This window comes from Protomyctophum bolini (assembly GCF_963924005.1).
Source record: "Protomyctophum bolini genome assembly, chromosome: 16".
NCBI classification, from domain to species: Eukaryota; Metazoa; Chordata; class Actinopteri; order Myctophiformes; family Myctophidae; genus Protomyctophum; species Protomyctophum bolini.
Genome location: NC_137877.1, coordinates 25,613,734 through 25,629,410, shown reverse-complemented (window position 1 = coordinate 25,629,410; position 15,677 = coordinate 25,613,734). Strand labels below are relative to the sequence as shown.

The 15,677-nt window shown below is 43.2% G+C and overlaps 1 protein-coding gene across 4 annotated transcripts in view; it reads left to right on the top strand.

The window, feature by feature from the left end:
* Nucleotides 1–15,677, top strand: part of hdac4 (histone deacetylase 4) — a 207,244-nt gene that overhangs the window by 95,148 nt on the left and 96,419 nt on the right. For 3 of the 4 annotated variants that reach the window (XM_080785448.1, XM_080785446.1, XM_080785449.1), the window contains 3 exons: nucleotides 9,943–10,209; nucleotides 11,199–11,347; nucleotides 13,583–13,733. In XM_080785448.1, coding sequence (XP_080641574.1) covers nucleotides 9,943–10,209; nucleotides 11,199–11,347; nucleotides 13,583–13,733 — 567 coding nt within the window. Of the gene's footprint in view, nucleotides 1–3,946; nucleotides 4,045–9,942; nucleotides 10,210–11,198; nucleotides 11,348–13,582; nucleotides 13,734–15,677 lie in introns of those variants that run through there. The other variant, XM_080785447.1, reaches the window with a different exon arrangement.

Below are 15,677 nucleotides of genomic sequence, written 5' to 3'. Positions count from 1 at the left end.
GAGAGTGCAGGGCTGTGTCTGGTGGGGGGGGGGGGTCCTAGTTAGAGGAAACGGGGGCAGAGGTGGCGTGGCTTTGCGTCAAAAGGCCCAGGGGCCCGGCCTGTCCTCTCTTTCTTTCCTGCAGGCGGAGATGCCACACTATTTCCAGCACTGTATGGGAAAACAAAACATACAGCAGAAAAGGCGCTAATTGAGTTGGTGCTCCGTGCGTGTTTGGCAGCGCGACGCAAGAGGGTGGGCCGCAGCCAAGAGGGTGGGCCGCAGCCAGGAGAGCTCCTGAATGAGCCCAATGTGTGGAAGCGGCACTCCGCTTGACCCACGGCGTCCCCCTTGGCACGACCAACAAAAGGTTTTGTTTATTTGACCCCGCTGTTTGTTGATTGTTGTGGTGTGTGGAAACACATACCAGTCGTGTGTGTCGTGTGTGTCGTGTGTGTGTGTGTGTGTGTGTGTGTGTGTGTGTGTGTGTGTGTGTGTGTGTGTCGTGTGTGTCGTGTGTGTGTGTGTGTGTGTGTGTGTGTGTTGTGTGTGTGTGTGTGTGTGTGTGTGTGTGTGCACTGCATTTGGGACGCGAGGTTATTATTTGTCGCTGTGAGAGGATACACTGATTGGTTGGGGTGGAGGCTGTGAGAAGCACAGTCAACAATGGTGTCTTCTGATGTGGCCCCTTTTTCTATGCGTTTTGTTTATGAGGTGAAATGTGCAAGTCTGCCGGTCACAGTTCAAGTGATCATCGCAGCAACACGATTTAACACGCATGCATGGACATATACATACAGTGTGGCAGTTACTGTAGTCTTCGCACTACATTCATACCCGAGACCTCGACGTTTAACCCATTATAACCGTGTCAGGTTGGGGGCACGGTGGCACCATGCTGTAACTTCTTTGTCGAGCTTGGGCGGCCAATCGCGGTCCTGGATTTTCAGTGGCTCAGAGAATGCCAGCACTGCGAATCAGCCAATCAACAAACAGCCTGTCTGAGTGGACCAATAGCAGCCAGCTGCAGCCTCGCCAAAAGCCAATCGCAACGAAGCCGGTTAGAGAAAAACGAGGGGGCCGCCACCTCCCGCAGCAACAGAGCAGACAAATAAAATAAATAAAAATAAAGTTTGATTCACACGGTCAGCTTGTTCTTTTGTCATTCTCTAGCATGTCATGATCTTTGAGTTGGCTGTTAAATGTTGCTCAATGTTCATTGCAACGAGGAGGTGATTCGTTTTAGTATTTTTTTGTCATTGCATCACTTTGATTATGTTAATGGTATCGTCGCATTATTAATAGTAGTCTATTTGAGAACGGCGAGGAAGCCTATAAGTCAAAAGTCATGATCGATGTGTTATGTGGCCATATTTTATTCATGGCTTCCTACAGTCAAGGGTTGCCTTTAGTCTTAAAGAAAGAGAATGTCACATTGCTTTACACAACACAATCAAGATGTAACATATACACAATATGATTACATTGCTTAATGATGGTTTCATAACAGCTAAAGTTAATAAATGAGAACATTGCCGACTGATGACGGTTAAAAGAAATCACCTGGGGAATAAATACGCAATGAACATGTCCGAAAGAACCCATGAATGGACACTGGACAGTAAAGTCAAGAGCAGGCTCTTCTGCAATGACTTTGATGACAGCGCGTTGATAAGGTTATATATCATCAGAAGTATATGATTTATAGTGTTATACCAGCTGGTATTATATACTGTATAGCCTAGGCTACAAGACAAGTCAAGCATTATATGCAATAATGTTTTGATCAACTCACATCAATAATACCGGGTAAAAGAAATATGTCACATATTGTAGGCTACAATAGCCTATGATGTTAATATAGGCTATATTTAATGGTTTGCACTGCAATGACTGATGACAATGATCTGAAAAATGAATGAAAATATATAGGTGTGCCGTCGCGCCCATCGCGGAGCGCACACTATAGCCAAGACCGGCACTGACATTTTACTATGAGGCATATCATCTGCTTGGGTGACAGCAGACTGCTGGGCGACCGCTGGCGCTTTGGCATGGGGGGTCAGATCAACATATGAAATGAATTCTGTACTGGCCATTTATGGATCGTGTCTTGAGTGTACAGGGTTTGATTAGGTCAGATCAACATATGGAATGTCAGAACAGTTCAGCTTCATATATGGAGATCTAAGGATGGCAGCAGGGGCAGTGTCTTGAGTGTACAGGGTTTGATGAGGGCCCAGGTAGGGCCGGGACTTGATTTTTAGACCTGTTGAGAACTCTAGTTTTCGCCGGCTGCCGGGCACGGCTGCACTAATAACTTTGGGGTTTAAATGGACAGGTATCAGTCAAAAGGGAGACATCGAAGAGGAAGGATGGATGGGGAAGGATCAACATACTGTATGTCAGAACAGGTCAGGGTTTGAGCTGAGATGTAGTTGCTGGCCAATATTGATCATCAGGGATCTCCATATATGGGCTTAATTAGTTAACTGCGACCTGCGGCCGCAATAACCAGCTTTGAGCAAAATGCCATACTACGTCCGAGCTACTTCAGTGTCTCATAACAGTGACATCACTGTCGAAGCCTTGGCATCTTTACCCTATAATAACGTGTGTTTCGTTGACCACTAACGCGTTTTCCACTGTTATCTCACCTACAGTATAGACACAGACAGTTGTATTTGTGTGTGTGTGTGTGTGTGTGTGTGTGTGTGTGTGTGTGTGTGTGTGTGTGTGTGTGTGTGTGTGTGTGTGTGTGTGTGTGTGTGTGTGTGTGTGTGTGTGTGTGTGTGTGTGTGTGTGTGTGTGTGTGTGTGTGTGTGTGTGTGTGTGTGTGTGTGTGTGTGTGTGTGTGTGTGTGTGTGTGTGTACTGCAGCATCAGGCTGTTGGGTCGGACCACACCCTTTCTCCATCTGCTGTCCCAAAGTGAGGTGTCAAGTTACCCCCCGCGCTGAAACTCTGCCCGGTACCAAAGATCCCATTGGCTATCTCAGCAAGTCACTACAACTCTATCACTCCTTCTCATTGGTCACTGGGGGAGGCTAGGGCATCTGGGATAGGCCAGAGGCGCTCTCATCTGGTTTCAGGGCTATCGATAATGGCAGAGGGCCTGGCATGGTGCCAGGCGGCACTCCTCAAAGGAGATATTGATCGGAGGCATCGGGGGGAGGCCCAGTGATATGCAGGATTTTCACCTTGATCTTAGCAGGAGTAAATTGTTATTCCAGAATTCAGTTGTTCACATGGATTTTATTTTAAATATAAAATCCCCTCGCCCACTCACTCTCTCACACGTACACGCACATAAAGTAACTCACACATTTTACATTTCATTTTAAAGGGCCGTAATGGAACTAGGCATTTGGCTTTCTTTGGCGTTTTATCCTTTTGACAGTGGTGTGCAGCTGTATGTAGTTTTTGTTACATTGTTAGTAATAAAGATGTCAAAATCACCTACGTACCATCTTGAAATAATTTCCCCCTGTAATTTTATTAAGCATCTGTAATCTTTTCCTAATCTTTATACAAATGTGACTTTCCCCAGTGCTGAGAATAAATACAATTAATCTAATTAAACAGTAAACACTGGTGTCTTAACTGATTTTGAACAATTAGTGTTGAAAAGTGGAAAGAGTGGAAAGAGATGTTGCCCTAGATTTACATCATACACACACAATACATTCCGAAATCACTCTAAAAGCTTTCAGAGTTAAATTAACACTCTGTGCAGGATTAGGCTTCTGTTGGGTTTTAAGCGACTGTGTTTTGTTGTCATTTTAGGGAAATAATCTGTGGTAATGCTTTGTGTTTGTAAAAAGCTTTGAGGATCATGTTTATGCAGGGATGTGGATTTATCCCAACCTCACTAAATTAAGTTGGTGTCCATGTTTCAACAGCTTAGTTGCAGACACGCACTCTTTCACTGTATTACTGTATTACTGTTGACGTTTGCCTCTCACAATTTTTCAAATGTTTCCGTCATACAGTGTGCAAAGGATGTGCTGAGAACGATCCTGGGGTAAAGTGGATGTCCCGCCTCCTCCCCACTTCTGTTAATCGCGGTAATTTGTCTTACTGTAAATTAATTTAGTCAAAGCATAATTTGTTGCTGTGGGGAGGAAACCATACTGTACTCACTGTACCGTACCGTACTGTACTGTAATGTGCTGTAGCACACTGGATAAAGGAAACATTCAGTCCAAATGGCCAGTTTGCTAATTCACAATATACTACTAGGCCTACTACTTTAGTGTTGAAACTATTATAAACTTTCACGACAGCAGCCTACACATACAATGTATGCAACGGATATACCAAATTATAATAATTGGTCAATATAAGTAAAATAATATAGCCTTTCCATAGGAGTATCTTTTTATATTTTTCCAGGAAGAATACAGCCAGTAGCATATTAGTAAAACATTATAGTGGCTATAGGCTATAGGAAATGTACACTAACTCATTTTCCTCAGAGAATGTTTTCATTCTGGATAAAACCATAAAATGGTAGGAGTTTAACTATAACTAGGGCCGGCGCCTTGCCCCCCGCCCCTCCCTCCTCTTCCTGGTGCGAAACGGTGTAGTAAAAATGGGGACGTGGTACAGCACAGTACAGTATGGAACCGTACGGTAAAGTACGGTACTGTGCAGTACAGTACACATCCTGTACGTACAATACTGTACTGTACTGTACTGTACTGTACTGTACTGTACTGTACTGTACTGTGTAGTGTTGTGTGTGTGTGTGTGTGTGTGTGTGTGTGTAGTGAAAAGGGGAGGGGTTGGTGAATGTGAAAAGTGTGATGTAATTTGCATCGCAGCGAAATGTTGTGCAATAACAGTATGGCACGCAAAAGCACATTTAAGTACAGTAAATATGGTTGCAGGGATGCAATGTAGTGCAGATGAATTCCTGTGGCATGCTGATTTGTTTTGTCCATGGACAGATGTGTGCTAATGGAGTGGTTTGGTAGGAGATAAACGGCCATGTGGTTGTATGGCCCTTTTCCATTAGGGTAGAAGGATTTGGACACCGTTACATTGTTTTTATGAATGTAAAAAAATCACATTACATATTGGTGCTCCTTAAATGTTGGTGGGTGCTCCTAAATGTTTTCTGGTGCTCTTTAATTTTGAAATCCGTAGCAGCAGTGCTACCATGTAAAAAAGTTCATTTCAAGCCCCGGATAGGACTTTTCTGTTTGCATGTATGGGCGGCCAATGGCAAATTGCGGTTAGTTACCACCCTGCCATTAACTTATTGGCAAGATGGCCGTGGCCTGCATTATGGTCAATTGCAACAGATCTTGGATGTTCCATGTTTTCCTAGGTTATCTATGGATAGGGAGATTTGTGTCTGTGTGTGTCTGTGTGTGTCCGTGTCCCCAGGGTTGATAGTGATATGATTTATGGTTTATGGCTGAGCTGTGTCCCTCACCTCAGCCAGATGCAACAGAGCTAGTGTGGTGACCCAGAGAATCGATCTCAATCAGTATCACATATACAAGCTACAGTACAGCAGAGCAGAGCATGCAGTAGTACATACTGTACACACGCAAGCACGCATGCGCACGCACATGCACCTTTTGTAAATATTTTCTGTAGGCCTAATACTGTGAATGAAGTCATTACACTTGCGCACTGCACATCAATTCAAACTGCATCATAATATATTTGTATCTGCACATGCACACAGGCACGTGTGCACACACACTTTACTGGAAGTACTGTGAGATAAGGGTGTGTGTGTGTGTGTGTGTGTGTGTGTGTGTGTGTGTGTGTGTGTGTGTGTGTGTGTGTGTGTGTGTGTGTGTGTGTGTCAGCAAATCCCTACTGCTAAAGTCATGTTGCTGGGGAATTGTTTTTGCTCTGTTGCATCATTCCACTCGTGTGTGTGTGTGTGTGTGTGTGTGTGCGTGCTGTGGGGGGGGGGTGTAGTGTAAGAATAGTGCAAATGAAGCCATAAATTAAAGTTACTGTCTGCCCATGTTGTTTTGAATGTGCAAAAACTGCCTGCAAATGTGAGTGCACATACCAGATGCACACATGCATGTGTGAGTGAGTGCACATACTGTACCAGATGCACACATGCATGTGACACCACAATGCAACGCTGATCAGATCCAATACAACTAAAAAATAAATACTTTTTTTTTATTGTCCCTGTCAAATAAACATAAAACAACTAATATCAATTTTTATATTCAGATTTACATTTGTTTCCCATATTTGAGGAATAGTCGAAAATGTAATATTATTTTACCAGCTCTACCCCCTAGGGAGACGCTCAGGTGGCATCCATACCAGATGGCGTACTAGACCGCCTAGCTGGCTCCATTCCAAGTGGAGGAGCAGTGGCTCTATACCGAGTCTCTCCTGGGTGGCTGAACCTTTCAGCCTATCTAACACTAGCATGACTGAAGTCAAATCAGACACAAATAGCATGTGCTTAAATTCATATTTAGAAAATGCTTCAGATGATAGAATGGTGATGGATGATGATGGTCATGGAAGGGGAACCTTCTGAAAGCTTCATGGGCAAAGATAATAAACTTCAAAATCAAAAAACAAAAACTGTCAAAATGACCTCTCAGACATGCTAATGGAGATGCCAGCCACCTGTTTGAGAAAAGAATAAATTGGCCTCTTGTTTCGGCAGTCTTATTCTTTGAGTCATAACCCACACTTCATCTCACATAGGTGAGAGTAGGATATGGAGAGCTTTGCCTTCTGGCTCAGCTCTCTTTTCGTCCTGACAGTGCGCTGCTCCAAACTCCGGCTGCTCTTCAGCTCCTCCCTGCCCTCACTCATGAACGGATAATGTGGTGGACGGACGGCGGTGGCTTAAGGATATAGAGTGGCCGGATGGTAACCGCAAGGTTGCCTGTTCGTACCCGGGCTCCCTCAGAGTTAGTGTCCAAGTGTCCTTGAGCAAGACATTGAACCCCTAATTTCTCCTGTTGTGCTGGTTGGTGCCTGCATGGTTTCCGCCTCCATCGGTGTGTGAATTTGGCGCTGCACTGTGGCGACATGGACTAGGACTACGCTTATGCGGGCCCTTTGTCGAAGACAAATGTCTTCCTCGGGAGACTAATAAAGTATATCTCTATCTCTAATGGGTGAATGTAATGCACAATCTATGTAAAGCGCCTTGGATAAAGGTGCTATATAAATGCACCATTTACCATGGGGGCAAAGTTTCATTATACTGTACACGTGTCTTTCAGTAGCCTACTATGTAGTCCTTTATTTTGCATAAAATGCGATTCATTTGGACTCTATAGTAAAAATGTATAAATTCTTATACTCTCAGCCTTAAATTAACACTCGTGATTTTGATGTGTACTCGTTCATTATTTGTTGTTCCCCGTGAAGTCCCAGGAGAGACTGTGGGCTTGTTCCTCGTGCTTTGGAACCTTTCAACTCGAGCATTATAGGATTCATTCCATTCTTACCCGACTGGTGAACTCGGCAACCCTCTGAGACAAACCTATTATTATTGGGGTCAAAAGTATGCTTCACTGTGCACATTCACTCAAGCATGTACTGTACACACCAACCCAACACACATTCAAATACCCTACAATCTCTCTCTCACACGCACACACACACACACACACACACACACACACACACACATTCACACAGGTGCACATGCCTACTGCCTGGAGGCACGAGAGGCTTCTCTGCAGCCTGACCTTGTGTGAACCTTACCGGGGGGATTGTTCTCCCTGTGGGAAGCGCACAGCAGCAGGGCTGTGACCAACACCGGGAGCCTTCCTCGTGGTCTGCAAAGACACGCTGGAAAGCCCACATTCCTTAAGCCCAAAGCCTCTCAACACTAGTGTGACAGGCTAGGTGGTTGTTTAAATCTAGGCACTAACTAGGCCCGTCACAATTATTGCATAATCGTCATAATCGTTTCCATGTTGAAAAATGCTGCTCTATTTCATCCGTCGCATTTTTATAGCAGAAATAGCTCAACAAGCTCAAAAAGTGTTGCATCGCGCAAAATGAAGACTAGCTCTGGTCCATAGCGTTTGGAGGACGTCTCCTTAACAATATGGTGCTTTCAACTTCCTGCGTACGCATGAAAGGCTTGTCGACTGCTGCAAAAATAAAAATAACACTTTCGCTACTCACCAATACAAAGACGGTTTTGTGGAGTCAAAAGCCTACTTTCCCTAGTGGACCCACCACAAGTATAAAATGCACTTTTTGTCCAGAAAATAAAATATTGCATATAAATAAGAAAAGATCTGTCCAATGGGATTTTCTATTGACAAGATATGTAGAGGGCGCAGTGGAGTAGCTAAAACATATGTTTTTTTTCGGGGAAATATTACCTTTACTGGCAAGTGTGTCCACTAGGGAAAGTAGGCTTTCAACTCCACAAAACCGTCTTTGGGTTGGTGAGTAGCTAAAGTGTTATTTTTATTTTTGCAGCAGTCGACAAGCTGTCGACTGCTTTCATGTGGGCGCAGGAAGTTGAAAGTACCACAGCGTTAACGCTATGGACCAGAGCTAAGACAAGACCAACGTTCCGGACAGACAAGCTGCCTTTGTCAGGGTGAAAGATAAATCTAAACACACACACACCCACACACACACATTCATGTCACATTCGCATTCATAGCCATTCATTTCTTACTACTGCTTACAGTACATGGAGTCGAATTTTCAAGTCACCCACGCATGCAATGTGTTCACAAACACTTAAGCACCATAGAACACGATGCGAGTGGCCTTGTACATATGAGCTTATTCTGCGAAGCTAATATGTTTTTTTACGTTGTGTGTGCGTGCTGTGTTGTGTGCATTAAACTGTGTGGGATATACACCCTTTAGCTCTTGGAGGAAAGAAAAGTGAAAGGCTGCAATTACCACGCTCGATTATTAATTAATGTCACAACCTTTTGCACTGTTTTCAGCGAGCAAACAACTAAATGTTGTTAAGTGGGCAACCTTTTCCATTTCAAGGACTCTCGGTCTGATATGCATTAAGCCACAGACCGCCATTCTTTATGATTTTATTATATATATATATATATATATATATATATATATATATATATATATATATATATATATATATAATATATATATTATTATTTTTTTCCCCAGTTTGTACTGTAAAATCCTCAATGTTGATTTAACTGTGAAAGTATACAAATAGAACCAAATGGACCATTCAGGTTGTAGACCTGAAGTGTCCATTTGGTTCCTAGTGTATCACATTTAGCTGGGGACCCCCTGGAACCAAGGACCCACATTGAGAGCCAGTGATTTAGATAGCATTCATTAACCAATTGTACTCCAGCATCCGTTAGCCAAAAACGTACAACTTGTCCAAAATGCAGCAGCCAGAGTTTTAACTAGAACTAAGATGAGATAACATATTACTCCAGTTTTGGCTTCACTGCACTGGCTTCCGGTTGATTGATTTTAAAATTATTTTACTTGTTTATATAGCTCTCAATGATCTCGCACCTTCCTACCTACATGACTGCCTGCCTAAATATGTCCCAAACCGCCTCCTAAGGTCTTCCACTGCTGGCCTGCTCGCTTTGCCTAAAAAATGGCAACAAAAAAATACGGGGAAGCAGCTTTTTGCTTCTGCGGGCCGACGGCATGGAACAAACTCCCACTGTACCTTCAACAGGCAGCCTCTGTAGACATAGCACAGCTCAAGACCCACTTCTACACACTTGCTTTTAATTGATCTTTTATTTCTCCATTGCTCTGTAAAGCACTTTGAGCTGCATTTCATGTCATGAAAGGTGCTCTACAAATAAAGTTTTATTATTATTATTATTAAAAATAACAGATCTACAAGCTTACAATCGTGTCACGTGGCGATGCATTGTAAGCTTGTCGCTTGGTGTCGACTCTGTCGAGCGGTATAAATATCCATAGATATAGCATTCAGTAATATCCAGTTTTTCTCATTCCTCCTCCAGTGGACGTGAGCACAGCGGCGCTGCCCATGCAGGTGCCCCCGGCCACCACAGCCATCCTCCCCATGGACCTGCGTGTCGTAGACCACCACCCGCACCACCACCACCACCATCAGCACCACCAGCACCACCAGCACCACCAGCAGCAACATCAGCAGCATCAACAGAGCCCCTTTGGCCTGGCGCCCCCGCCGGCCCACCCTGCACCGCCCACCTCGGCTGCCTCTCCGGCTTCCTCCACGGAGCCGGGCCATGGAGCAGGCCAGATGGGTGAGTACTGTACCTTCACCGTTTCTATAGATTGGAATTTTTTATTCTTATTATTTTTTTTCTCAATCCAGTGCTTTCATATTATTTGGAAATGTTATACTGTAGTTCCATCTTAAAGATCATATTATGCAGGTGTGTACATGCTGTTTTAGAAACATTAGCATCACATGCAGGCGGTACATGCTATTTGTTAACATTAGCATTATGTGGAGTTTCCACACTACACTGCCTGTCTTTGGGTATTGCTGTAGGAGTAAGAGACTCATTATTGCTCCGAATGATTGTTATATAGGTCTGGAAATTGGGTTAAATATTCTGGGAAATATTTGGAAATTCATTGGTAAAAATGTGTGGGAACATAATATCTTTGCATCACTTTATGCACACACCACACTTATGTTGTCAGGGTATATCGATCTTTCATATTTTTTCAAATGTAGACCAAATCAGATCAGTCTTTTTTCTTTCTTTTTTTGTGTCAAACAACATCGAGTTTCGATTAACGATTATTAACATCGGCCAATGTGACTCCATTGTACAGGGTGCAAAACTTTGTGTCAGCGTGTAGATCTGGTCTTTTTGGAGGGCGACTCCATTGATTAGAATAAAATAATTTAGCTTACGGTTGCATTTCTCTGCTGTCTGCAGCAGGCATAGGTGAAAAGTAACTAAGTACATTTACTTACAGTAAATACTGTACTTAAGTACAATTTGAGGTACTTGAGTATTTCCAATTTCCATTACTTCTGCTCCACTACATCTCAGAGGTTACTTTGATTATTATTACAAAACATTAAACACTGCAGCCCTATTGTACAGTATACATTTGAAAACTTGAAATTCTGCACAATAACTACTTTATACTTTCGGTACTTAAAGTACATTTTGATACCAATACTTTTGTACTTTTTACTCAAGTAAAAGTTGAATTCCGTATTACTTGTAACGGAGTATCTTTAAGTAGAAGTACTTATTTCCACCATCGGCAGCAGGCCTCCAGGAACAGCAGCTGCAGCAGGAGCTGTTGACCCTCAAACACAAGCAGCAGCTTCAGAGGCAGCTGCTGATCGCCGAGTTCCAGAGGCAGCATGAACAGCTGTCCAGACAGCACGAAGCACAGCTACACGACCATGTCAAGGTGAGGTGAGAGGACGGAAGGACACGACATGAAGGGTGGGGGGGGGGATCCTCTTCTAGGGCTGGGCGATACGACTTCAACTGATTCATCAGAAATAGAATCCAAAAGGAAACACGCACATCTCAAAAGATTCTACGGGTGCTGAACAAAACTACGTACAGATAATAAGGTTAGGAAGTATTTTTGTATGCCGTGATTGTGCAACAAAATGACTGTGTAATATCGGGTTTAGTGGTTAATCAGTGGTCAATCAGCGGTTAATCTCTCAATACAGATTCAGAGCTCCGTGGACCGCAGCCGAATTTGTTGGCAACTCCCATTATAACGTGTAGAGTTGTTGTTATTAGGAATGAGGAGCACCACCGTAAGAGGAGGGCTGAATGAGAGAACGGGCCAACATTTTGTCAATTTTTTTTTTACCTGTGTGTGTGTGTGTGTGTGTGAGGGCTGTGCTCAGCAGTAATGCATCATGGGAAGAAAGAGAGGATGCTGTGTGCTTGTGTACACTTAAATGATGTGAGTACGGTAGTGTAATTGGATCTGTTAGCGGTATTTTGCTGCTTTGCCATCTCCATGGGAACCTAGTTCCTCAGAGAGAGTGTGTGTGTGTGTGTGTGTGTGTGTGTGTGTGTGTGTGTGTGTGTGTGTGTGTGTGTGTGTGTGTGTGTGTGTGTGTGCACACGCGCGTGTGTGTGAGAGTGAGTGCGTGTGTGAGTGCGTGCGTGCGTGCGTGCATGTGTAATGCTTATGTGATTCACTCTTGCTAAAAGGCCTTGCTGGCGTTGCCACGACCACACAGCCACCCAATAAGCAAGAGGCGGTCTAAGCTAAAAATAACTCTCCTCCAGTGTCTCCTCCAATCAGCGTGGCTGCTTGGTCTCCAGGTCGATGGTATTGTCCCATGTCTTGTAGATTAACTTTTATTGATTTGTCATAAGTCACCTCAACGCCCTACCTGTTATTGCTGTATTTATATGAATTTATATTTTCCTGCTGATACTCTGCGTCACTCTGCGTTTGGCTTTGTTTATGTTTTATTTATTTATTGGATTTAAGTCATTTTAAAGCATCCATATACACAAATTAGTTGCTATTATGAGAGTGATAACATGCGTATAATTACATATTATATTAGGCTCTTCTGTTTATTAAAGAATCACATGGAACATCAAATGGAATACCAACGGGTTTAAAATTTCTCATTTTCCAAGTCAAGACATTTAAAACAAATTGTTTATGGTCAAACCCTCTCTCTGGATGGCATTACCAAAGCAGTCAAAACAACATTTTGATGTGTTGACTCGAGCACCATTTCATCAGAAAACAAACCAAAGAAAACGAAGAGTTGGGATTTGAGCAGGCAGTGGTATCTATCTGGTCTCTTTGTAAGCACACAGCGAAAGAGAGTGAGAGACAAAATAGGATGTGGAGATTATAACTGTAATCTTTCATGTCCATCTTTGCCCTCCCCGTCTATCCCGCCATCTGTTTATCTGTTTTATTTATACATCTCGTCCAACACATTTTTTGGCCCTTCCTCTGAACTGCCATCAACATTCCTCTCCTTATCTCCCATTTCCCTTGCTCTCTCCATCCCTGCCTTCTCTCTCCCTTCTTTTTTGACACTTCTCTCACCCCCGTCCCTTTCTTCTTCCCTCTCTTCTCCTGCATCCCTCCATCCCTCCACCCCTTCACATCCTCCAATTGTGTTGTGACGAAAGTGTGTAGTGACGAAAAATCGACTACCTTTTTTTTTCAATGACGAAATCGGAATAAAAAGTTTAAATGAAATAATAACTAAGTTATGGTGTCTGAAACTAAGACTGAATATATACTGACAATTTTGTCAAAAAAATAAAAAAGTCACTATGCTTGGTTGCATGCTGAAAATAGCAGATCTACAAGCTCACAACGCAGCGCAGCGCAACTTGTTGTAAGCTTGTAGATCTGCTATTTTCACCATGCAACCAAGTCTAAAATCAGCCATTACGGAGCCATCAAGGCCTGCCAAAAAATATTTCAGTCGACAAAATCAACTGTAGTTTAGTCGACTAAAATGCTGTGATATTTACGGGCACTGTGACGACGTGGAACGCGTGTGTCAAATTTGAAGTCGGTGGGGACGACCGGTTCCCAAATTACTTGGATTACACACAGACCGAGAGTTGGTGCATTTATAGATGATTATTAATCCTCCCTTGTGCTTCACCTCCACTGGTCCTTCCCTCTGGTCAGCACCAACAGGATCTTCTGGCCCTGAAGCACCAACAGGAGCTGCTGGAACACCAGAGGAAGCTGGAGCGCCATCGACACGAGCAGGAGATGGAGAAGCAGCAGCGGGAACACAAACTCATACAGCTGAAGAACAAGGAGAGGGGACAGGAGAGTGAGTGACAACAACTTATGACTGATGATGTTATACTAGTGCTAGTATGATATACTTCACACACACATTGGCTGTTCATTGTGCCTGTCTTGCTGTTGCAGTAAAAGCCTAATTATTCATTTCCGTGTTTACTTTCTAACTTTTATGTGGAATCTTAAAACGAATGACACAGAATACTTCTATTGTCTTGGTAGTAGTGCAAGAAGTTGGTACTAGCATTACTTACTACTGTATATTGCTACTATCACTGTTAATTTGACTACTGCTGCTTCTGTTGCACTACTCTACCATAACTAATGGTGCCACTAATACTGCTGCTACTACTGCTACCATCACTAAAGCCAATGCTACTTCTCCTGCTGTGACAATGTGCCGTTTGGGACACATAGAGAAGTGAGACCCTTTCAGAGCTACTATCAATCAGGACGGCCTGACCTCGCACATTTTACCACAGCAAGGGACAAGTTAAGCTGGGACAGGCTAACACAGTGGGGCAGAAGAACCGAGGGTGGTGGGTGGTGGGGCACTTGGAGTCTATTTATTTTCTCTTGGCATCGAGAGCCACCACTCCAGTACATTAATCCATAAGGAGAGTTGGGGTGGGTGAGCTTAGATAGAGGTAATAGCTGTACAATTAAAAGAGGAGACAATTTATCTCCATTTTGAATCCATTCTGCTTTTACTATAGCACTTATCGTCAGGAACGGTTTTAAACACCAGTAGTTTTACTACAGGGAATCTCAGCCTTGCCTATAGGCAGTACTCACAGGGTCAGGGAAAGAGAGCAGCCTGACCACCTTTCTTTCAATATGCCTATCTTTTTAACAGGTAGCATCGGAGACCATTTCTACTACTGTTAATGAATGGTTTAGGTCTATAAAAAAAGTATGGTTGGAATTAATTGTATTGTTGTTGCCTTCACTGTCAGGCTAGGCAGGAGTTAACAGCTAGGCAAGTATTTTGGCACAAATCCTTTTCAAGACCGTTGTGGTGGAACAGCTCTTAGTAAGCTAAGTGACGTTACCAATATGGCGCTCGTGTTTTTTTTTCTTTCTGACCATCTTTGGCTAGGGCGAGGTGAGCCCATTGCCTGACTAGTATGGAAAGAGCACAGTGCTGTAAACAGAGGAAGGCTTTGTTAAGTGCTGCAGTAAATTGCCTCCAAGGCAGTCTCATAAAAGCCAATTTGCCTCAGTGGCGAGGCAGACATATTGGGATGTCAGCACTTCCACTCACCCTGTGATTTAGAGCTTCTATATTAGTAGTTGTCACGTTCACATGTTTGTCACTTTCACCCTGTGGGGCTCGACATGTCACCTGTTGTCGACTTACTTCCGCTCCCTGGTACTTTCCCAGAAAACACGCTTCTGCTTTCTCTTCTGTCTGTTTTTTACCCCCCTTAACACTCAAAACACCTATTATTTTTTATCACCTCTTCTGTCTCATACACTCTCTCTTTCTCCTCTTTTTGTGCTTCTTTCTCCCTCTCTCCATCCCTCTCAGGGTGGTGTGTTTGTGGCTGTGAAATGAGAGTGGTAATTAAACAGTGGTGGAAAAAGTAGGCTACTCAAGTTTACTTCAATACCGCCATGTAGAACTACTAAAAGTCCGCAATTCAGAATGAGTAAAAGTACAAAAGTATTGGTATGAAAATGTACTTAATGTACCAATTACCAAAAGTAGAACTCGTTATACAAAATGTCTCGTTTCACAAGTTTTCAAACGTGTAAACTGTCTAAAAGTATTTTGAAAATAGCCGATCTACAAGCTCACAATGCTTCTTATCACGACACATTGTGAGCTTGTGAGCTTGGCTATTCTCAAATGGCTAAAATGTATAGGGCTGAAGTGGTTATTGTATATTCTAAAACGGGTAGTCCCAATACTTCATTCTGATTGGCTGGTTACCATCACGTGACCGGTGTAAATTTCACCGATAACCCA